At 50.4% G+C, this 24651-nt stretch overlaps 1 protein-coding gene and 1 pseudogene across 1 annotated transcript in view; one reads left to right on the top strand and one right to left on the bottom strand.

Moving 5' to 3' along the window:
* LOC119098172 (mitofusin-1-like) overlaps positions 1-603 on the bottom strand; it is a 4275-nt gene extending 3672 nt beyond the window's left edge. The window contains exon 1 of the mRNA XM_037221101.1: positions 577-603. Coding sequence (XP_037076996.1) covers positions 577-603 — 27 coding nt within the window. The remainder of the gene's footprint in view (positions 1-576) is intronic.
* Positions 604-9937: 9334 nt separating this feature from the next.
* On the top strand, positions 9938-22548 carry LOC119098170 (ABC transporter G family member 21-like; annotated as a pseudogene).
* Positions 22549-24651: the final 2103 nt, after the last annotated feature.

Raw genomic sequence — 24651 nt, 5'->3', positions numbered from 1 at the left:
CCACGCCTACCTTCGGCGCGCCCTTCCTGGGGCGTGCGGCCTCAGCTAAAGAGTGAAAATTTTGGTGACTACCTATTGTCAGTAGACGAAGTAGTGTGAATGTAGTGAAGGGGACAAGTACACGATGCAGCGTCTTGATTGATGAAGTACAAAAGATACTTGAAATGTATCAGTTTTTTAACCGATTATTGTGATTAATTCGGCATTTTGCGGAAGCATTTGCGTGGAAGTGGCCACAACCGTAAATAAAATGTACCAACATCATATTCGTAATGTTGAACTTTGTTTTAGGTGCCAATTACAATGACGAGTGTTTGAAACGAACACAAATGAGGAACAAGACCAAAACAGAAGTGACTTAAGTGTTTCAAGAATTCAAATTCACGGCGGCAATGATTTAATTCCGTGCGTTTTAGATATAAGCCGACTGCACACCAATGCATTGCTTGCCACATACATATGTGTATTTCGGTACCTTTTGCACTTGTGCTTCAAAACTGTTGGAGAAAACGTCCCAACAATGAATTGCTTTTCCAGGAAATCAATTTCACCCATTGAGGTTCTTGCCTCAGTCACCCGCGACTCGAACACTTTTCTAGACATGTTGGGACAAATCCCAAGGTGTTTAATACAAGTACTCAGCACCGTTATTTGACTACGCCTGGGCGCTGCTTGACGAGAGTGAGTAACACTGTGTTCTGCATCATCACTAGTCAAATTTAGGTGGTAACTAGGTCGGTTTGTGGTGCATGTGATCTGCTGGGGGTGGATCCAGAAGTGACCTGGAAAGATAAACGCTGCTTTTCACAGGGCTAAGGTGATGCTTTCTGTAAAATATAAAAGCAATGTATGTAAAAATGTGTGCTATTTGTAATGTAAAAATGCGAAATCACCAACACAGCTGCACATACAAGTAGCACATCACCACACCACAGGGCACGATCCTCCCAGGACACCTGATTGCGTCATTTCTGTTTGATGTTGCTGCAGTTCTCACCAAAGAACATGGTCTTTAAAGGAAACTATGACCGTTAACAAACTCCGGTAATGGATCCAGCCCCGCAAATGGAGAGCATTGCTTAGCCAATCGCGGAAATTGGAGTGGTTACACACATGAGTAACGTTTAGATGGAAAACCTCGAGCAAATGCATAACTGACTCCGTAATTTGGCACTCCTGTGTTGATTGCATACAACAGCAGCCAGTGGTGGAATTCATAAAATATTTGTCGGCAAAAAAGCAAACATAAATCGCCGACTCATTCTTGATCGCACAGATATACCAGACCCGATATCAGCATTCAAGACCAGATCCGATATGCTCTGGTTTTATTCCCCCTTATGGAATAAAATGTGAAGGAACCAACATTGCCAATCCAAACCGGTGCCCGCAACGGACATTCGCTCGGTGCACTTCCGTCCGACGGATGGCGAGAATTCTCGGCGAGAATATAAACTTTTTGTTGATGTTCCTAAGCGATATGGCACAGACTACTGGCTGGTCGTTTGATATACCGTATGTGCGAATAACGTTGAACAATGCGATTTTAATCCCACTTCTCCCTTCTGAGCGTACCATTAACAAATATTCAAAAGCGCTTTTGTGCAAAGAGAATACATTACGACACAAAGTAAGCCAACAGAGCTAGAGTCGCCGAGAGAGCTTTTTGAGCGCCTCAGTAGTATATTTTCTCAGGGAAGAGTATGATTTCCCGAATTGCATAATATTTTAATGAAATCCATGAACTAGTCCGCATGATTTGAAGAACTCTACTGGATGATGATGTATAACTAGGAAAAGCGGCAAACCAAAATAAGACATTAGAATGGCTACATTCGCTCAGAGTGATCAATGATCATCAAAGAAAGAAGAGGCCTTAAGAATCCATCAAAACCAGTTAGACGACATGCACGGTGTGGAACGAGCCAGGTGGTTGCAAATGATTACACGCGATATGGGGAAAATGACCTTTGGTTCTTAGCTGTTCGGCGTTTTAAGTTCTCTCTCCTTATGCTGAGTCAACGACCTTCAATACACCAGGAGGTACCGGTTAAACGATGTTGCAGTGCTAAACGATGGCATTTCTGAATATCTCTAGCTGCGCCCAGCCTCAACATCATGCACATGATACCTAAGCACATAGGAATATATCTATGCGTTTTTGGGATCACTTACAAGAGTTATCGATACAGACTACGTGTCTTGCAGATGTGCTCTATAAACAAATAGGCTTGCAAATGGAACTCTCGCCCTTTTATATAACCAGTTCCTAAAACTGGCTATCATTGAGCTTAACCAGGTGCCAGGAGTCACCACTTCGGGCATCAAAACTGGTGAAGAGTTCCGAGAGGCGAAGATGCTTGACGTGGATAACAGTCAGAGCGACCTGAGCTTAATCTCACAGCAATTCTAACAGACTGACTCATTTGTGTAGGTCGTAGCCGGCTGTATTTGAGGGCGGTTTCGAAAAAAGTGTCACGTGCCGCTTTCCTGCCCTTATTGGAGTACCTGGCCACTGCTGGCCACTGCCAGTGGCGGTGTTTAAATCGCTGCATATTCACATTATGGAGTTTGCGCCAAGCGTTTACCTGCTCTGGCTGTTGACGCCTAGCACCAATCGTCATAACTCTCCAAAACCGTTGGGTGCCATGTTAGTATACGAGCACGCGTTAAGAGATCCATACGTCGGCCACTACGTCTGCCAACATCATTTCGTGCACTCTCCTTCCGTGAAATGGGAGCTGTGGTTGTGCACAAATGGCTTTGTGCGACTGCGAAGCCGGGCAGTCGCGATTTAGACCCAGTATTTGTTCGTGCCGCGCTGCCCTTTTCGATTATATAAATTCAACACCTCTCATTTGACCAAATGTGGGGATAGAATTCTAATGACTACGATGCTGAATAATCGCTTGGCTAGACGACTTACAGGTGAATAGTTTGAAAATGTAAATACATAGCTAAATCTCTTCTTTTGAGCTGAGGAACTAAAACAAACCTGATGCTCGGTTTGCAGCCGTACTCGTAACGAAAAACGTATTGACATGACAGGAGGAAGAGATATGATGAATGAAACGAAACAAAATGAAATGTAATGCATGAAATGACACAGAATGCTTGAGTGGACTGAGCGAGATGAAAGGAACCAAATAAATTAAAAGAATCGGCAGAGGGCGGCTGACTCAGCTGTGTCCTATTAATTGTGGTTCCAACAGGCGATTCCTTTTTTGAGGACGATGTCTTGACCCGGTTCGGTACGGTACGATACGGTATATGTATATATATATATATATATATATATATATATATATATATATATTATACAAATATATCCCTGATACGTGTCTGGCTTGTTTTTGATTTATCTATGGTTATCTATGGTATGGTTTATCGATCTATCTATTTGGCTATGTTTTTGGTTGATTACATGTTATTGGTTTTTGGTTTACCACAATCATTTTTCATCTTACGTTTGTAATTTCCAAACATTCCGGCATATTCAAACTAACATGAATTGGTGTCATCGTTGAGCAGCGTGCATCTCCTAAGGTGTGGCAAGGTTATCCTTGTTTGCGAGGTTACCCCGAATCCCCCTGACGAGCGACAGTAACAGACAGGGGGATCCAGCCGACAGTAACAGACAGGGGTGGATCCAGGATTTCGTCAAGCAAGGGCCACGCTTCGCTGTTGTGCCCCTGGAACGTGGTACCCCTCACGAAAACCCGGTTTCGGCCATTTCGTTTGGGATTATTATCTTTTAATCGGCCACCTGACTTGCGCCGGAATGGTTCGCCGTGTTTATTCCACGTTGTTTCAAGACGCCGAATTTTCGTCTTTTCCGTTTTATGTTCAGCTTTGACAGAAAGATATGCCAAAGACTAGCAAAATACAATCTAACATGCATTAAGAAGAAAATGAAATAAACGAGTACACCGTCCAAGCCGCGGGTGCTATGCAACCAACAATAGTGCATTTTAACGATACTGGTTTCTCGGGGTCTTACAAATATATTGAGGGGCCGGTGGACCGAATGCCAGCGTAAATTACAGATAACATGACACACACACACACACACACAGAAAGAGAGAGAGACAGAGAGAGAGAGAGAGAGAGAGAGAGAGAGAGAGAGAGAGAGAGAGAGAGAGAGAGAGAGAGAGAGAGAGAGAGAGAGAGAGAGAGAGAGAGAGAGAGAGAGAGAGAGAGAGAGAGAGAGAGAGAGAGAGAGAGAGAGAGAGAGAGATAGAGAGAGAGAGAGAGAGAGAGAGAGAGAGAGAGAGAGAGAGTATATATATATATTATATATATATATATATATATATATATATATTATATATATTTATGACATGACATATATGATATGATATATAGGTTAACCTGGGGAAGCTCATCATCTCTCTAGAATCTATCGGCGAAAGCTTATATAAAATAGTTTTCATCCGCGCTTGCAGTCTAGAAGAAATAACACCGGCGTCCGGGGGTGCAGTCTCCGCGGCCCACGACGCGTCAGCCTCGCAGCTAACACCAAGGAAGGTCTACGGGCGGGAAAGAACGACCATGTGTCGCATAGTGGCACTTTCGAACGCTTTATAAAACTAATTGGTTTGCGCGTAGAAGGTATCTCGAGCCATAGGTTTCACTTGTGCGATATTCACATTGACGCTCGGGACGGATTAGCGCGCACAGCAATGCAAACTCATGGCGCAAGGGAATAATGGTTCATGTTGTTGTAGCCGCTAGTCCCGTCTAAAGAATCAACTTCGACATTGCACAGGTTAAGTTTTCTGGCCAGGAGCTGAAGGGCATTCCGCCCCAGCCCAGCGGGTGCCGTTCTGGCGATACGGGGACAGAGCCCTCCAGATCGATACGGAGGTCCTCTGTTGGACGTCTGGCACTGGATCGATGCAGGGGCTCTCACTGTTTCAAAAGGATTTCTTCCAGTCGCAGGAGAGTCAAATAATTGGCACAGAGACACCAATTCAGTTAATGGTCGGCTTGAAACGGTGCTTGGGACCCCTCGTTTGGCGCTGGGGCCTCTGACTGACACAGGGCCTTTCCACTGCTTTACTGTAAATGTGAGCCCTTGCGTCGCCACTCCTCTTATTTCCTCTTATTGCCAGGAAGGCCCAAACAACGCAAGAGGCCGTTTGACATCCGCGGTTTCATCCCTGCCCCTAATCAGTAAATACGCCCCTTGCCAACCTAGGGCTCATTGCCGACACGGCATCCCCAGTTTGGCGCTGTCGGCCTCTGACCAGCACAAGGGCCCTTCACTATTTCAGGGGCCCTGACTTATGCAAGAGACCTTCCGACTAACATGTTCAGGTTTAGCCCTGCCTCTGCATGTGAACAGGACCCTGTAGGGCGCAAACCGGAATGTAACCGACCATTTAGACCGTTCGGTACTAGCAGTGTTAACCAGCTGTCTGGCAGGCAGCTGATTAACAACACTAGTACCCGTGGTAGAGGCCGCCACTGTCTTATGGGGCCCCGATCGGTGTTGCCCTTCACGCTCTCCAATCCGGCCCTTGAACGTCGGACCCGGGTGGGTCTATTTGTGGTTGCTTGGAATTCGTCGCCTCTTTAGAACATTTTTGGATCCCTCTGAGGTGCCCCTCTGGAATGGATGCCTCTTGAAGATAAAGGTCATGACGCTCCGAGAGAGAGATTTCTGATGCCCCTCCACCAAATAGGCCGATCCAGGATTTAATCAGGGTTGAAGGCAAAGGAATTGTGGTGACCTCTAGTTTTGGTGTCCCTTAAAAATGAGAGTTTTGGGGATCTCTCTCTCTCTCTATGGCCCGCCTGAATTAAGAGGCCCCAGGAAGCCAGTGCTATGGTGTCTGCAATGTCCGGTGGAGCTTGTTTTTGCTTGGTTTGCTTTGTGCTCTGGCTTGAAGTCTTTCCACAGCAGACGCAAACGTTTTGAAGTCAAATGACATTCTGTCCAATCCTACTCGACGGCAGACTATCATTCTTCCGATGTTATTTTACTCCCAGCTGAACAATGCAAAAAAACCTGGATGCAACAGAGGTTGTTTTGTCCTCGCTAAAAATGCCAACAGGATCTGTCCATCACGGGCTTCTGTTGCCTCACCCCTGAAGAGAGCGTCGCGACGTGGCCGTCTTGCATCTGCACGCATCGTGAACATCTAGCGGCTAGCGATTTTTGCAGATTTCTTACGATGCGGCGTGGTACGAATAAATCGCAAATTTTAGTCCACACTTCATAAAATCTTGAGATTACGCGTTTTATTGCCCTCAAGCACCCGCTTTGTTCTGTGATCGAGTGTCCTCATCATGCAGGCTATGGAATACCATCATTTTTGTTTGGTGATGCCTGCCGTTTGTGAGTGGTGGGGACCTCTAAGCCTTGATAAATGGGAGGAAAGCTCAAACTCCCTGCGAGTTGGGCCATAGGTTATCTACTCATATATCAGCATAAGTTATCTATCATATATCAACTCAGCCTCAGCTGAGTTGGGCTATTAGGTTATCAGTTCCGAATGACCATCTTTATTTTTCATTGCCATATCTAGAGGCTGAATAACAGCGCACCTTTAACAACATTCGTCGTGCGCTGATGCCCAGCTCTCATTGGTATCTATGGCCGTTTGCCGCGCGCCCGGAAGTGCTTCGGTACGAGCTCAGCTCGGCGTGTCATTGGCCCTCCCGACGGGGCCCGAGAGCTCTGGCCCCTGCAGCGGCAGCAGGCGGCGGACACGCGTCGCCATTGGTCGTCTTGCCTGATTGCGGCTGCGGATGATGTGAGAGGGCGCCGGGGAGGAGTCGAACGTGCAGGCCGGGCACGCCTCACTCGTACGCCGGCAGCGGCCAGGACGCCCCGACCATGGCCTGCCAGCCGCAGACTGGCGGCAGCGCCCAGTGGTGAGTGCTCGGCCTGACTATTCGGGCTGTCGGTGTATTCGCAGGCGTTCTGGTGCATGACGCTGAATGATTTTGTTGAGAAATAGGGAGACTCGTTCGAGCGCTAGTGAATGTACTGCTATCCTTTGCCCGCTAAGGGGCCATCTATATGTTACCCGCACCAGGCTGAGTGGAGATCTGGCATTTTGTGTTTGGCATTTGGACCCTACCCACGTTTTTTGCGAATAACCAAAACAAATGAAAGGGCAGGCGGCGCTGAAATTTGAAGCATCTGTTCTTTGGTCTTTTAACATCTTTCAAAATTTGGACTTAAACATACGAGGTCCTTGGCCCAGCCTTTAGGTTTAAGATGAGTACAGCTATCCTCTGTCCTACTTAGAAACGATGTTTTGAATTATACCGCTATCATGCGTATTTCGGGTGGTAGATTGCCAAACTGCTTTGGCAGAGGAGACGAGCGACGTTCTTCAAGGCGATGTTCAAATAGACGAAAGGCGAACAGAACATTACGCCTTTCATGCAATCATAATACTCCTTGCTATTGCTGGAGCGGCGTTGACTGACATGCATTGTAAGAAGCTCTCGACAGGTTTTGAGCACGATTTGTCAGCCTGATGAGGCCTGGTACACTGGAATGGAAACCACTTTTTTAGCCAATATGTCAAGCATTGGTCACAGTCACTAAAGGCCTCTCGGTTTCTACCGCCCATTAGATTGCCCGACTACGTTAACGGAACCGTTTCTACCGCCTCTGAACCAAAAGGCTGCGTACAAAAAGCTGCAGTGTCTCAAGGGGTTCTCAACTCAGTGCTCAGGGTTTCTCAACTACACGGCTAAGCATACAGTCCTGTTGCCACTCCGCTTACTGCTCCTGTGCAGGCTGCTGTCTTTTATGTGGCAGATTGTGCACGCTGCCGTCAACAGCGATACACAGTCAGGAACGGATTTTAAACTGACGCCAATGCTTGCATCACAGCCGAATAGCATGTTTCAGCTGTGGCTCAGGAGCCCTTTTAACGCAATCATTGTTAGATGGGGACCTGAAGTGGTACCAAACGTGAAGAGCTCAGACAACGGGATAGACGGGAGTGACATCGATAGTTTGTCGAAATTACTGTCAAAATATTTTAGAAATTAGTCCACACACAATTGTGTTGTATTACCACGCACATCATCGTAATTTCGCATTTCCGGTCCATTAGAATTTGGTCCTATGGGACCAAACCCACAAACGTTGACTAAATGACACATGAGAACGAAACAAAAACGCTTTGAAAGTAATATCTACCGGTTATTTGGTAAAACCTGATGAGAAGCAATTCATTTCGCGTCTTGTTTAAGACATCGTTCCCGCATTTTAGAGTAAGATGTCTGCGGCATACCGCGGGGCTAAATAAGATACCAGTATTAATCAACGGTGGCATAAAAAGAGCTAATGCGCCACCAGTCGTGGCCACTCTCATTGCCCGCTGTGACGTCATATACCAGTCTTTGACTATCGTGGAGCGTATTCAGGATAAAGTGCTTCTTCGAGTTATAACGTCGGTACTCGTAGGTCCTTTCATGGTAGTGTATAATTCGACCGGCACCTAAATTGGTCCCGCTGTATTCCAGACACCTAATACTGAAATGCACGGGAATCAAAACAAACAAGAAGCAAAACTCACCACCGCCTGTCACCATACCTAAAGCCGTCATTTTGAGTTTGTAGATTTGTCATCACTGGACCAGTTCATGAAGTGCCACAAATGCGAAATAACGAGCAAGTACGTTGTGAGAAAATGGAAAGGGATCTGCGCCATCCGGAATGAAAAATTACGGTTATTTTGGCGCCGCTGCTCCGAATAAAAACCTTTGTTTTGCTCCTGCTTATCCAATTATCTTTAGCATCTCGAATTTGGCACCAAACCAGGTCCCTATCCAAACAACGCAAGCATAAAAAGTACTTGTGTGACCTAGCTTAACTAGGAGTACACACAAACGTGACCGAGTTTGACTGATTTTCTGCCACAGAAATTACTTTCTCGCATGTATTCGCAAGCAGGGACATGCACAGATCACGTTGATAGCCGTACGTGTCTGGCCTGCACCGTGAGACACGGCCACATTTACATCTCCTTCCATCCAGTTAAAGATGAAGACCCCTTGTCTAAAGTCGGGGTGAGCCCTCATTAGTGCACAGCAGCAGGGAGGTACAGCATCTGATTGACAACATTACACATGTATATAAGGCTAGCACTATTCGCTCATGGCTACGCCATTTCCAGTTTGTGTGAATTCATCCGTTTGATCTGAAATACATGCATACCGCGCATGTCATTAGGTAACTCAATATGTGTTATCCTAAATCGAATTGCGTACTAAGCCATGCGTGTCACATACCGTGTATGATTAGACGCCAAATAATATGACCTCGCATGTCACTGAGGGAGCGCCGGCTAAGTGAGGCGTTCATAGCTGGCATGCTTTCGGACGGCATGTGGGTAGAGGGTGGCGTAGAACTCGCGTGTATTGCCAAGGGTAGGTAAAAATCCTTAAAAAATCGAACCTTATAGAAAATGCGAGTTTTGTGCATACTGGTACTGCATTACGCATATATGCAGTGGTCCGATCACTTCTAAAAAAAGAGGATGGCAAGCCAGAGCACTTAAGCGTGTTGCGCAGGACAAGTCGCAATAGTCCTCTTTTTCACTTTTGTACACGTTTCTTGGTTCTAGTTCTATGATATTTAAGCCGGGAATTGTCCAGGATCCAAAGCATGTCACTTTCCTTTTTTGACAACTGTTCTTTTATTATTTCTTTCGTGGTTTCAAAGGTATTTATTACCACTTCCCCAGCAATCAGTCGCGAAGCGTAGGACTAGGGACTTAGGCGACCATGGTGCACATACAGAGACATTAAAAGTGATAAGCGTTTGCGCACCAAATGTGTACATGTGTGCACAAACCGTAAATGTACATGTGTGCACATACCGTAAATGTACATCTGTATGCGTGGTGATAGCTATGCATCAATCAGTTATATATTGGCGTCGCGCGACTTGAGATGTGTCGCCATGGGCGTCTTTAAAAGGCGAGTTTGAAGCATAACCTGAGTGGTGATTACACAGTTAATACTACGGATTGATTGATTGAAGATTGAATTGAAGATCGGAAGATTGAAGATTGAATATTGTATCACTAGGGAACGTTGTGCTTATGTTTTTACACATAGAGTAAGTTGCTTCGCAAGAAAGCTGAATGCCTTACGATGCGTGGACTGAAGGCGTTCATCTGTACTCTTTCATTTTTTGCCGTGATTGCCACGGATTTAGCCCTTTTGAACAGTGTTTGCTTTGAAACCACTGCCAGCTGGGTTTCGGCTGCTCAGGTGGGAATTATGGATTTACATAGGTAATAGGAATGCCCATTTGTTGTCTAGATGCCAGAAGTCATGGCAATCATATCAGTCCATGATTAACAGTAATCCTGTCAATAACGTACTGCCGATACATTGTATCAGCGATACAGCGTATCCTATGCAAAGCTATCACAACATACACCACCCGACATCTTGGAAGAAAGTTTGCACCTCGCTAAGATTCTTAGCTGGAACATGCCGAATGCTTTGTAGTATGTACATGTGTACTTCCCTGTGACTTCATACAGCATTCAGATTTTACTAGTCATACCGTAAGTCCTTAAACACACATTTACACCGATCACCTTAGTTTTCAACGATGTGCAAACATATTTTTCGCGCTCACTCCAAGCCGCGTACACATATGCGGCCGGAAGAACACTGAAAGATAAAGGGAGCTGCTATGCGTCAGCTAAGTGGCACAAGATTGCAGTCCGTCGCATAGGTTTGGAATACATCGCCCTGATACTAGTTGGACATGGTTCAACTCACCCCACTTTCTCCTAAAAGAAGGTAATTTTTCCCATGATCTGATCGCGGTGTTCTCGTGATTGTGTGAAAAATGCAAAATTTCAATCCACTTAATGCAATCAAATCATTTTTTTCACCAGCTGAAATTATCTCCATTTGTGACACAATCATTAGCAAATTACGATGAAATATGTATCAAGGGGGATTATTACCTTTCATCATCATGTTTCTCACAAAGCGCAAAAATAGCTGAGAGCAACCTTGCCATTGCTCATTCAACAAACATATGCAAAGTGCGCTTGCCGAATCCTCCTGATCGCGTGTGCACGTCGAACAATCAAGGTCGAGGTCGAGGGCGTATAGCCTTAATACACGTCATCAATATCGCCCCTCTCTCCCTCCTCTCTCTCTCCTCTCTCTCTCTCTCTCTCTCTCTCTCTCCTCTCTCTCCTCTCTCCTCCTCTCTCTCTCCCTCTCTTCTCTCTCTCCCTCTCTCTCTCCTCCCTTCTCTCTCTCATCTCCTCTCTCTCACTCTCTCTCTCTCCTCCTCTCTCTCTCTCCCCTCCCTCTCTCCTCCTCTCTCAATCTCTCTCTCTCCTCTCTCCTCTCCTCTCTCTCTCTCTCTCTCCTCCTCTCCGCTCCTCTCCTCTCTCTCTCTCTCTCCTCTCACTCCTCCTCTCCTCTCTCTCTCTCTCTCTCTCTCCACTCCCACCAGAGAGGGATCCCTCCTCGCCCTCCGGACACATTGGCATAGCGCTATCGGTGTGATTTCAAAGTCACTCACCTGTGCTCCCCGCCGCAGCCGGCTCTCCCCGACACTTTTCCACACGTGCCGTCAGCCCCGGCCTGGCCCTGACTGGGCTCAGAGCGAAGCAGCGACCCTTGACCCTCCGCTTCCGCGGCCTCCGTCCTCAGTCAACAAGAGCAGATCCTCGCCGACATCTCGGGCCACGCGCGGCCGGGCGAGGTGCTGGCTGTTTGGGGCCGAGCGGTGAGTGGCTGAGCCGGGCGACGAGAACGGCAGACCTCAGGCATGGCCTGACGCTCACTGCCGGACTCTGCAGTCCGTCCATCACGTCGTGTCGCGGATCCGTGCTGTCCAGTGGTGTCTTACATAAGAGACTGAGTGACAAGCAGCTGACCTCCACGTCTTTTTGGATGCATGAGCACAGGTCTTTATGCTCGCTGTTTGCGCACAGCTCCTGCATTATCACAGCTTGTGCAGCGTAGGGTTTGCAATATTACAGTCAGCATGCTGCCAAGGACTGTCTGTGTACACTCGCTTCCATCCTGCCCAGTTCGGGTAAGACACGTGCTGAACGTTGCTGTCTGGCCGGCTGAAACCGGACTCGGGAGAGATCCTGCTGAACGGGGAGCCGCTGACGAAGCGACTGAAGCGCAGTGTCTGCTACGCTCCAAGAAGACATATTTTTTCGCGAACCTCACCCTAAGGCAAACCCTGACGGTTAAGAAAGCCGCCTGCGTACTCCGACCACTGCACACTAAAGGGGAGTTGACTTAATCAGCACAGCGTGGGATGCTGTTTGCTCTGCACTCCTAAAACACTATGCTGATATCAACCAGATGCACCCCATTCAGTTAAATACAGGTTTTGCACAACGCAAGAGAGCAGCATTGGAGGGTATGTATACATGCTAAATGTCTGACTTTGCTCATGCAATTTCTACCACCATTGCTTCCGTCAGGGCATTGCAGCCAGGCATCACAGCTGATTTTCTCTACCTCGCCGCCGAATGCCACGGGCTGGCACGAGGCGATGCCACAGAGCGAGGCGATTCGCGTTATTATCCTCGGGAACACAGCCCATTATCTCATTGGCAATACGGCCCATCATCCGCGTACGTCCGGCGAGCTTGCGCGGCCTCGCGATCCCTGCGCTGTGGGTTTATGTCCTGCCGTCGGAGAGGCAGCGGGGTCGGCACTGACAAACCGTCACAGTCGTGGGCCCTTCGGGATTGGATTGGGGTTATCAGATCGCTGACTCAATCACTCACCGCTACGTTCTCTCACGTAGTTAACCGAAGGTAACCAAAGGAAGGCAAACAAGGTGAAGAAGACAAAGGGCAAGAAAAATGCAGCAAGCATCTGCGCCATTTACATATTCGTCTTTTATCCTGCATCCTCCTGCGACTACCCGTTTTATCTGAAGCAAGCTGCCTGTGCCAGCCATGAGTGGGGCTTAAGTACCCTCGGGCGGGCCCCGTCCGAGCGCCAATCGGGGTCTGGTCGGAAGGGCTCTACCGAGTCAAACAAACCAACCAAAACAACACAGCACGCAACGAAGCGTATACAAGACGAACGCTCGCGCCGCACACCGATGTGACGCAGCTGCGGCAATCTGGCAACAAGCCGTGTAGTGAGATCCAAAGCACGCTTGAGCCCAGAAGGCTATGCGCCTATCCAAAACAAGACAAGACGAGTCCAGGCAAACGGTCGCGAAAGCCTGTCATGACTTCGCGCACCACCGCTGTCGCTACCGGTCAGGCGACACAGCGGCGTGTGATCTTTCAGACATCTCTAACTTATGGTATAAGAGGCGCTGCATATAATTTGACTTAACATGCGCCCGGGTGGCCGGCTGGATACCCTTCGCTCGGGTGGGGGTCAATTTGACCCGCTGAGATCTTAGGAAATAAGGGGGCTAGAGAACAAAATTGATAGCGCTTGTTGACCTGCATGTGAACTCACTTAGGTAAAAGTTTTAGGTCCCTAGGTCATGACGTTCGGGTCGAATAAGGTCAAACAAGGTCAAATCAGTGGTTGGTCTTCAAAGTCCCCAGAACTTAGATGATTGTTCTTAACAAAAGTCCATACGCTCATTTAAGGCCGGTAACCTTGTTTGACCATTTGAAGGTCATCGTGACCAAAATTTTACAAGACCGCTTTGGAATGCGCATTTGAATAAGCGACAAAGATTACGCTAGGCGGTATATTTCTTTAAAAAAACACGTTGACCTGAGTAATCTTGGGCCAGTGACCTATTCATGAACTTAAACAGGTTTGCAAGATGTAGAATGCGGTTTCTGTATCAATAAATTTGAAATGAGCACTAGAAACTACTCACAAGCAAGCCCTAGAGTAATAAAACAGGTTGGTTCTGACCTTGGTCTGACGTTCATACCTGACCATAGGTCAATTTCATCTGCTCATTTAATTGTTGTGTTGCCTAAGAGGGTGTCTCAGAGATGTATACTTCATCCAACACTCCGTTGTTGCATGAGATAGAACGATACGCCAGAAATTGACTTCGCTGAAACCATAGCCTAACTTTGACCTGTCATAGGTCAGCGACTTCGCAAGGTACATCTATATTTTCAATACGAAACAATCCGCTCTCCAATTATCTACAGCTACGCAAAGTTTGGTGCAGTTACGCCCCGCCGTTCGTAAACCATTTAAAAAACCTTGGGGATGAATTTGAGCACCTCACCCAAGTGCGTGTTAAAATATAAGGAAGCCATTAGTGCAGGTGGGAAATTGAAGCGTTGAAGGGATCGAACGACATTTCTTTATGCTGATCCAGGCATTGTTCGATGCCTGTCGCCGGCAGCTGAAGATAATTTTACCGATCTTTCTGGCTTTTGATCGTGATTCAAAGGTCTCCAATAGTTGAATCTGGTCCACCCATAGCAGACAATAAAGTGCACTTCTGAACTCTACACGGGAAACAGCTACTTGGAAACAAACCATTTTTAGAGCTTTTAATCCGTTCAAGATGCTACTGAGTAAACTTTATGTTTTTGCAACCACCACGCAAATTAGCATGACATAAAATGAGTAGCAGTATGTGATTTATGGTCGTTCGGAACGAGAAGATATCGTGACCATGGATAATTTGATCTGTCAGTGACGTTTATTGGCTATATATTCATGTAGTTATAAATTTATCCCGCTTCATTCCTGTCATAAACACTTAACCGTGGCAGGTATGCCACTGAATACTAAAAAAGACCAAGTTTTGAAAGGACAGAATCCAGGTCCGGATTAAGTAGCCAACGGCCGAGAAGAAATCAAGAATGGTGTACGTTAGGTAAATTCATATTCGGGATCGGCCCTATCAAAGAAATTCACCCCTCTCAAAATTCCTTAAAGAAAGACTCTGAGTGGAATGCTCTGTCTGTGTTCCATGTCCTTGAGCCCTGGCCTCCAGGTGAGCAGTGTGCGTGTGTTGCTGTGTGCCGAGCAGTACGTGGCCCAGCTGCGGCTGCCTGAGCGGCTGAGCCGGGCCGAGAGGGAGCGTCATGTCGACCACATCATCAGCAGTCTGGAGCTGGACCAGTGTCAGCACACCCGTGAGTACCGGCGCTGCCCCCTCCCCCTCCTTCATCCCCTCCTCCACGCGTGCTCCCACTGAGGCCGCATGGGATGCTGGGAGCACACCACCTCAGAGGACGGGGCGGGTGCAGGTGGCCCTCTCAGAGCACCGGGCGGGTGAAGGTAACCTCCTCAGAGCACCGGGCGGGTGAAGGTAGCCTCCTCAGAGGACCGGGCGGGTGCAGGTGGCCTTCTCAGAGGACCGGGCGGGTGCAGGTGGCCACCTCAGAGGACCGAGCGGGTGAAGGTAGGCTCCTCAAAGGACCTGGCGGGTGCAGATGGCCTCCTCAGAGGACCGGGCGGGTGCAGGTGGCCACCTCAGAGGACCGGGGCGGGCACAGGTGGCCCGCTCAGAGGATCGGGTGGGTGCAAATGACCTCCTTAGAGGACCGGATTGAGTACAGGTGGCCTCCTCAGAAGACCGGAGCTGGTGCAGGTGGCCAATTCAGAGTAAGCATCAGAACATATCGGACAGATGTACACTTATCTCTGCTAGAATGGAATCTAGTTGAGGAAAACCTTTAACAGCGTACCTATGATCCCATGGAATGACTGCACTGGTCTTGAAAACAGGTGACAAGCGGACCATCGCATTTACATGGCAAAAGTCGCGTAAGAGATTTGGATGGAAGAAGAGGGATTTTTTTGCATGTACCTTTGTCTTGTGTTTAGCAAATTGTGTGACGAAAAAGGCCCCCATTATGAAAGCTTAGTAAAGGTTAAGTATTACATGCATGCTAATGGTCTCTATTCGTGATAACAAAAGAAGCCTTCATATTTGTGCTGACAAGACTGTGACACACTTCACCTGTAACTTTCAGAAATAGGGGAGTACATGAAAGGCGGCCTGTCCGGAGGCGAGAAGAAGAGAGCCAACATCGGCTGTGAACTGCTAACTAATCCATCTATCATGCTCCTCGATGTGAGTTTAATGAGCAATGATGCGCCGAACTCAGAAACCGTAAGCACAACAATGATAACTCATGGCTAGATATTCACATTACTGCGGACTGGCAGGCGAGGCCCTATATGTCGCAGCAGTGTACTGGAGGCGATAACGAGTAACTCATACACTGTCTGTGCCGGTGAGATCTTCCTTGACCCCTCCGAGCACGCGCTCCCGCCCTGACCTCTTCCTTCGAGCCATGAGCGCGTGCCAGTGACATTCCCCTCAGCGGGACCAGCGCGCTGCCTAATGCCGGCGCTCTCCTGACCGGCGGCACGACCCAACAGGAACCGAGCACCGGCCTGGACTCGAGCGCCACCTACAGCCTGATCCGAAACCTCAAGGACTACGCCGTCAAGGAGCGCAAGACGATCGTGCTCACCGTCCACCAGCCTTCTTCGCAGGTGTTCCACACGTTCGACAAGCTGCTGCTCCTCTGCGACGGGCAGGTGGGCACTGTTGGTGGTAATACAAATGATGGTCAGCTGGCGTCCGCACCGAGCTCACTTCGCACAGCATACCAGTTTTACAACGCGGCTGTGAGGATATGTTCAGCACCCTGGTCTTACTCAGGAGAGCTCTGCACCGCTCGTTACCAGTCCAAGGTCGGCAACAGCAGACCTGCGAGTTGTTGCCCATTTTCGTCGCCTCACTGTTAGGGGGTTCATTTCAAGCGGGACCGCCACATAGCCAGGGCCGACCCATTAGCAGACGCCAGTGAATGACCAGGCGAACTGCTCGGCGTACCGGACGGACCTGGCCGGCCTTCAGCCTTAGGTCTGATGACGAGGTGTCTGTCCCCGTGTCACGTGACGACGAGCCCAGCGCCTCCGACTCGGACGTCACCAGCCTGCGACGCTCACTCGCTCACAGATGGCCTACTTCGGCGAGGCTGTCGACGTGGTGAACCACTTCGGCAGTCTTGGTCTGTTCATCCAGCGCCACTACAACCCCGCCGACTTTGCCAGTGAGTGCAGCGCCGCGGTGGCGCGCTCTGCTCGGTAGCCTGAGGCGCCGATAGTCACCGAACTCGTGCTCCCCAGATGGATGAGCCCTGCTGCTGCTGGCGATTGCTGTTTAAACACGTGTGTCGACTTAATGCTGGGATTCGGAAAGAAAGGCTGCCTTTAAGGCATGGTGCGGCTCGAGAGAACCTCCTGTGATGTGCCCAGCTGCCCGGCAGGTGGCGAAATGTCACATTAGGCAGAGCCGGAGCGCGATTCAGCGCCAGGGCCATCGAGATAGACCCTGGACATTGTCTTCAGATGGTCTGTCTGCTTCCAGTTTAGGCTAACGGCCCGATTTGCTCATTGTGGATGTCCGCAGCTAGTCTGTCGGCTGAGGTGCTGTAACTGATGGTTTATAAGTTTCAGATTGAAACCCCTTAGAGCTTGCATAGCTACACACTCCACTTACACACTCCACTGAACATTTTAAGATATTAAGACATATTGTACTGCAAGTCCTGAAGGAAGGAGCCATTATTGATGCGTTTTATAATTGGGTACAGTTTACCACCACGGCGACTTGCAACCAATGTTGGGTTGGTGTTTGGCTCATCGTATGAGTCGCATAATTACCGTCTGACTGCCTAGCGTCTGATGTGGATGTAACCTATGGCACAGCGAACCCTAGCTTCTGATCTGATGTTCCCCAGTGGAGCAGGTGAAGCCGTCATCACCCAGTCGACAGCTGGTGTTATCGGCGGCGGCGGCGGCGGCGGCGGCAGAGACTCGTCTGCTCACCCGGCCAGAGACGCCCTACTCCAGCACGGACAGCCTGAGGTCCGGGGGGTCCGTGGACTCTGGTGAGCGGCCACCTCCTGACGCACTGCGGTCCTGGGGTCCTAGTGAGCGGCCACCTCCTGACACACTGCGGTCCCGGGACTCTGGCGAGCGTCCACCTCCTGACTCGCCACGGTCCCGAGACTCTGGTGAGTGGCCACCTCCTGACACAATGCGGTCCCCGGACTCTGGTGAGCGCCATCTCCTGACATACTGCGGCCCCGGTTTTGGTGAGCGGCCACCTCCTGACACACTGCGGTCCCGGGTCTCTGGTGAGCGGCCACATCCTGACTCCCCGCGGTCCCAGGACTCTAGTGAGCAGCCACCTCCTGACACACTGCAGTCCCGGGACTCTGGTGAGCGGCCACCTCCTGACACACTGCGGTCCCAGAACTCCGGTGAGCGGCCACCTCCTGACTCGCCGCGGTCCCGGGACTCTGGTGAGCGGCCACCTCCTGACACACCACGGTCCCGGGGCTCTAGTCAGCGGCCACCTCCTGACACACTACAGTCCCGGGACTCTGGTGAGCGGCCACCTCCTGACACACCACGGTCCCGGGGCTCTAGTCAGCGGCCCCCTCCTGACACACTGCAGTCCCGGGCCTCTGGTGAGCGGCCACCTCCTGACACACTGTGGTCCCGGGGTTCCGGTGAGCGGCCACCTCCTGACACACTGTGGTCCCGGGGTTCCGGTGAGCGGCCACCTCCTGACACACTGCGGTCCTGGGGCTCTAGTGAGCGACCATCTCCTGACACACTGCAGTCCCGGGACTCTGGTGAGCGGCCACCTCCTGACTCGCCGCGTTCGCGGGGTTCTGGTAAGCGGCGACCTCCTGACACTTCCTGTCGCTGCTGTGATGACGTCACACGGTGCACCGCCCGCACAGCGTGCCCATGAGGTTTGCACGTAGATTGCAACGTGTTTATATCAGCTGTCATATATGGCTTCATACGCCCGTTTCAGATAGCCTGTATACACTTGTGTATGGTTGCAGCGGCTCATGTTTGTGCATGAGTTTACCTCGATTCAAACATATCCGTTGAAGTCGTTCGCCACGCTCCACAAGACAAGTGTTTGTGTCGTTGGTCCGGCACCGTTTGTGAGACGACGCGCTCCATCACCGGACAGAGGGGAATGGGCGGAACATCTGCGGCTGTGAGCGGAGTCCGTGCCGGTCATGCAGCACCGCCCGCGACCCAGGTCACGTGCCGCTTGTGACACGACGCTCTTCATTACCGGGCAGAGGGGAACGGGCGGGACATCTGCGGCTGTGAACGGAGTCCGTGCCGATCAGGCAGCCCCGCCCACGACCCAGGTGACGTCCGGGGACGCTGCGGCCACGGCGGCACCAGCCACCTGCATATCGTCATCGAGCCGACTGTTGGAGGCCTGAAGCCAGGTGATCAGTCTAGGCACTGATCCAGGTGTCTAGACGGGGCTTTCGACTCGTGCGTACGGCAGCTGGGCACATTTGTACGCGGATATCGAAGAGGAGATACGAAATGGAGCATTTTTGCTAGGCAAATATCGGCCATAGATGGAGTGACAAAGGCTCATTAGGGATGGGAGCCCTTATCAAGATTGGACATATGACATTCATGTCGTCATCTTTGATTCGGCTGTCTATGTCACCGGGACTGTAAACGTGGTCAGAATCAGCAGCGTTGAAAATGCATACACCAAACATCGTAGCTTTACAAACATAGCGACCTGGCCAAAGACCGTAAATCAGCCACACACCTAGAGGACCAAACGTGACAAAGCTGGAGCTTCCAACGATAACAAGGCCAAGACATAAGTCAAGTCGTGATAAAGTGCCGATTTTGTTTGGTGAATCGAGCGAGGTCGTGACACAGAGCGTTTGGCAGGAGCAGGAAGCGACGTCGACAGCGGCACCTCCAGCTGGTCGAACGTCACCCAGAGTCAGCAAGGGGTGGATGAGCTCGACCCCGACCGCTGGCCGACCAGCTTCTGGACACAGCTGAAGGTTGGCGCGGTTTGGGGGTCATGTCATGTCTGGTGGATGGCCTGGCGGGCCCGCAAGTGGATGGAACTGATATATGTATTGTGTGAGAGATACTTGCGTATATCGGAGTCATGCTTAAACATTCGTCGTTGAACAGGACTCAGCTTCACATGCATTTTCACCGGCGGCCTGCATTCTTCATTTAGAGGAACCTTTTCGCCAATGAAAGTCGCTTAAAACATTTGAGTGCCACACGTTCTCTGTTGACTAGAATCTCACATTTAACAAGGCCGTGCATTGAATTGGAATCACCCAGTAACTCTGGATGACTGAGATTCGGAGTCGGTAAAGTAGCGATAGAGTTTTGGTGACGGTACTCTGCCCACTTACGCTTCGCTGTTGCATGACGTTCTAGGTGTTGAACCGCCCTCACCTGACCTGAGATGACCATGACCCGACCCTCGGCGTGAGTTGACCTGACTGATACCGTGAAATGGCCTGACTGATACCTTGACCTGATCTGACTGATACCGTGCCGTGGCTTGACTGATGCGGTGACTTATGTCAATCCTAACCGTTCCACTATAAAATATTTTTCCGTGCCCAGACATTCTCCGCCGTCCTGCCCTGCTGACGCCTGCCCTGTCCTGCCCTGACTGCCGTAGCCGCAGCCCCGACTGGTCTAACCTTGGTCTGACCTTGGGCTAACCTGACCTGCCATGACTTGATGTGACCTGACACTGACTTGACGGTCCGGCAGGTGCTGACAGCGCGGACGTTTCACGAGGCGCGGCCACGCGTGCTGAGCCAGCTGAACCTGTTGCTGACGGTGGTGCTGGCGCTGCTGGCCGGCCTGGTCTGGCTGCGCACCGAACGCTCCGAACATGCTATCGCTGACTTCCAGGGCTGGATCTTCTTCTCCACCAACTACTGGATGCTCTTCTCACTGTTTGGTGCACTCTTTGCCTGTAAGTGGGCTTCGGTTCACGTATTACATAAATGCGTGATTGACATCTGTTTTTTCGACCAAGAGTTATTGCCATGGGTGCTATAAAACTCGATGACAACTGAGCACTGTAGACGAATGCGTGTTGATTCAGCATTCCCTTACTGAGGGCCTACTGAGGTATTCCATTACCGCGCCGCATCATTTTCATGCTACGTTTCAGATATCCAAAGTGTAAAGTAAGCAAACCAGACACTTCGGGCCGTTTCCACATTTTCTACGAAATGCTGCAGAGAACTTTCCACAAGCTCGTGCCGTTGATACTATTCAGTGGCAACATGACAGACCCACTGCTATATTGGTTATGTCAAAAACGATGTTTGCATGCCGAATGAACTCGCCATCCCGATTTAATCATAGACAACACATCGCCTCGCTTGCATACCAAGTTAGGCCATCATGTTGTCTTGTCATGACATGACTTGTCATGTCATCTTGACTATCATATTTCCCATGTTGCCCGAATGTGCCGTTGCCTGCCGGGCCCGTGCTGCCCTCCGCTGCGGTCGCCGCCTGGCTATCACTGCCGCCTGATAACGTGCCGTGGGCGCCAGTGCCCTCGCAGCAGAAAGTGGTGAACAAGGAGCGGGCGTCTGGGGCGTACCGGCTGTCGGCCTTTTACCTGGCACGGCTGGCTGGCGAGCTGCCGCTGCTGCTGGCGCCACCTGCCCTCTACTTCGTCATCTCCTACCCCATGCTGGGCGCCAGTTCGCCGCTCACGTTCGGTCTTCTTCTTCTGCTCCTGCTGCTCAACAGTGTGGTGGCAGAGGTGAGACCGCCGCCCTCGCTCCAAAATGCTAGGTCGAGCAGCGACTGGTCTGAGCGCGTTATTGGTTACGGCGCGTGTGTTTCAGCGGGTGATCTGGATTCAGCGGGTGGTGGTGTATGCCCGGCGTTAGTTGGTGCAGTAGTTTGTCTGGATTATGCTGATACCAAACCGGACATATTAAACTAGGTCTATTAATACTGACGCCGACGTCTTTATAACATTCCGAGGCTGCTTTCGGGCCAGCAGCCCCGTGTCAGCAGCTAGGGGCGTAATTTCATGAAATGAGTTTGTGGGAGGGGTGGGGGGGGGGGAGGGGGAGGGGGGGAGGGGGGGGGAGGGGGAGGGGAAGGGGGAGGGGGAGGGGGGAAGGGGAGGGGGGGAAGGGGGGAGGGGGGGGGGGGCTGAACACTGGAAAATGTAGTCTTCCCCAAAATATGCCAACGAAGAGGTTTCTCCCTAGATTTAAGCCTACTTTCTTGCCAAAGTTGGGGGCTGGAGGCCAAGTTGAGTGGGAAGGGGGAGGGGCTGAATCCCCCAGCTCAATGCAAACTACGACAGACGCCTGCAATCCCTCGTTGGTTTTTACTTAACGCATGTATTGGGTTTCACCTGGTGTGTACCGACATTGCGATGGCCATGCGCAGCGAGGTAACAAGCAGCTGCACACCCCACGACGTCCCCTCCCCCCCCCAGACGGTTCCTGTCCCGGCTCAGACCCGCTCCCCCCTCTCTCTCTGGTCCCGCAGAGCGTGGGTTTATTTGTTGGCGTAGCCTGCATGGACCTCCAGGTGGGCAACACGGTGGGCGCCATCTTCACGTGCGGTGCCCAGCTGTTCAGCGGCTTCCTTTCCACGCACATCCCCGGCTGGCTCGGCTGGATGCGCTACCTGTCTGTGGTCTTCTACGCCTACCAGAACATGCATATCGTCGAGTTCGGCAGTGGCGCGCCGTTCAGTACGAGCGCCGTGCTAGCACTGCGCTTCTGTTGACGTGGTAAGCTTGCTGAACTTGCTTACGCGGCAAAGGCCGACAAGGATCTTGTTCTGCTCAGTGCTCTGCTCAGTGCGAGTGCACTCAAGTTTGTGCGTGACATCAAAGCCCATCAAGACATTAAATGTCGTCTCGGTTTGTTCATGTTCTTGACCAGCCCGCGCCCTGGTTGGTCTGCATATCGACGGCAGCAGGTCCTCTCATACTGTGAGACAGACGGGCCTGCCCACATGTACTACGCATGTGCGTAATACTGTACGTACATCCATAGCCTCCACGTTCCTAGTCAATTTTTCTGTTCCCTAGATGCGCGTCGGAGAACTCTAAGTTCCAGGCCTGCGCGACAGGCGGCGCTACCTTCATCCCAGTGGAGGACCTGCTGGCGCATCGCGGCGGCCACTTGCCATTCTGGGCTAACCTGCTTGCGCTAGTCGCTTTTATGGTTCTGTTCCGTGTGCTGGGATACGTGGGGCTGCGCTGCTTCCGTGTCCCGACACACTAGGGTCGACGGTGAGCATTGGCGCGCTCTGTCCGAGGGAGAGCGTCGATCTCACGGTCGGTCTTCCGCCGCCGCACCGCCCAGGTCGCTGGGGCGCCTGACAGCCTCGAGCATGGCTGCAGTCACGGCCGCGACATGGGCGCATACGGCACGTCATCCCGCAGCATAGCCCGTGCCCCCTGGCGGGTCAAGGACCTGGTCTCGGCAGGATAACGATGGGAGCGGGATTAGTGATGACGTAGACAGTGGCGACGTGAAGATTGCGGTAGGCAAAAAGTCAGAGCACGCCTGATTGTAGGGAGTGGTTCCCGACCCCGTTTCTTGCTTTGCACCCATTGCATGAGGCGCTTATGTTGTGTTAAGTCGTGGTTCCTGATAAGACTACGCTTCTGTATGCGACCAAGTGTTTGTATTCACCCCAACGCTGGTGTCCGAAGACTACTGGATATGTGCGTACAAGTACAGCCGTCTGTGTGCGAGAGCTTACGGCTTTAACGTTCCTGTTGTATGACACTTATTACTGTAAGACTTTGCATTAGGACGTTTTTGAGATACATGTGCGATTACGATCGTGCAAGTTGGCCAGATGATTTGAAATCTACTGGAGAGGGGCATGGGCCCATCTGAATTTGCATCGATGATTTGTTAAGTGTCGCGTAGCAATCAGATGCTATGTACCAAATGTCATCGACCGTCCTCAGTGTTACTCACTTTCAGAAAGATGTTCATGAACTCGTGCCTGCGCTTCCAAACATAGGCCACAAATACATATTTGCACAACTGTATCTCGGTTTTTTATTCACCTTTTCTGGGGAGGTCGGGCTGATGGCAAAAAAGTGGGAAGCATATGTGATAGTGGAGATACGATACCAGCAGCCCCGCCCCATGGCGAGGCCGTTACGGTCTTGAACCAACCTCGTCCATCGTCAACCGGCCCATCCATCACTCAAGCGCACAAAACATGTATCCAGATAAATTCGAAATATTATATTAGAACTAAATGGGAAATTATGTATTTTACGTCCCGGTTTGAGCAGTCTTTTTTTTCTTAAAGAGTGGGATAGGCTCTGGCGTAGTAATACCGTTTCAATTATAATGCGATTAATCCTAACTTAACCTTATCTCCCGTCCCAACCAAAGCACAAGTCGAGAGCATTGACACCAACGACAGATTACTTCTGCGGATCTGACTTTCAGACCTCGATGCGCCGACATTTAAACATCATTTAAGTTTTTTACATATATTTAGAGTCATATCCACTGCAAAGGTTCTTTAACTTTGTAGGGTCCAAGGTCATGCTAACCTAACGCTCTAAATGATGTTCGAAAACGAAGTTGGATGGATTGGGTCAAGTCAGGTGATGACAAGTAAGTTCCGGTCATATGACATGACGTCTAAATATTTATGTCAAGCATGACAATTAATGCCGCATGATAACGTGGTGCCAAGAACACAGGCAAAATGACTTCGATCTATCATGCCCTGACGTCCATGGCTTTCAGTCAGCTGCACCTTTGAAGCCCTTCTAACACCAACTTATGTTGCAACGCAAGAGAAGGGCCGCAAACCACATCTGTATCCAAAGAACATGAGCAAGAAATA

Source organism: Pollicipes pollicipes, unplaced genomic scaffold, assembly GCF_011947565.3.
Source record: "Pollicipes pollicipes isolate AB1234 unplaced genomic scaffold, Ppol_2.1 Scaffold_4740;HRSCAF=5597_pilon_pilon_pilon, whole genome shotgun sequence".
Lineage (NCBI taxonomy): Eukaryota > Metazoa > Arthropoda > Thecostraca > Pollicipedomorpha > Pollicipedidae > Pollicipes > Pollicipes pollicipes.
This window is presented reverse-complemented; position numbering and strand designations above follow the sequence as displayed.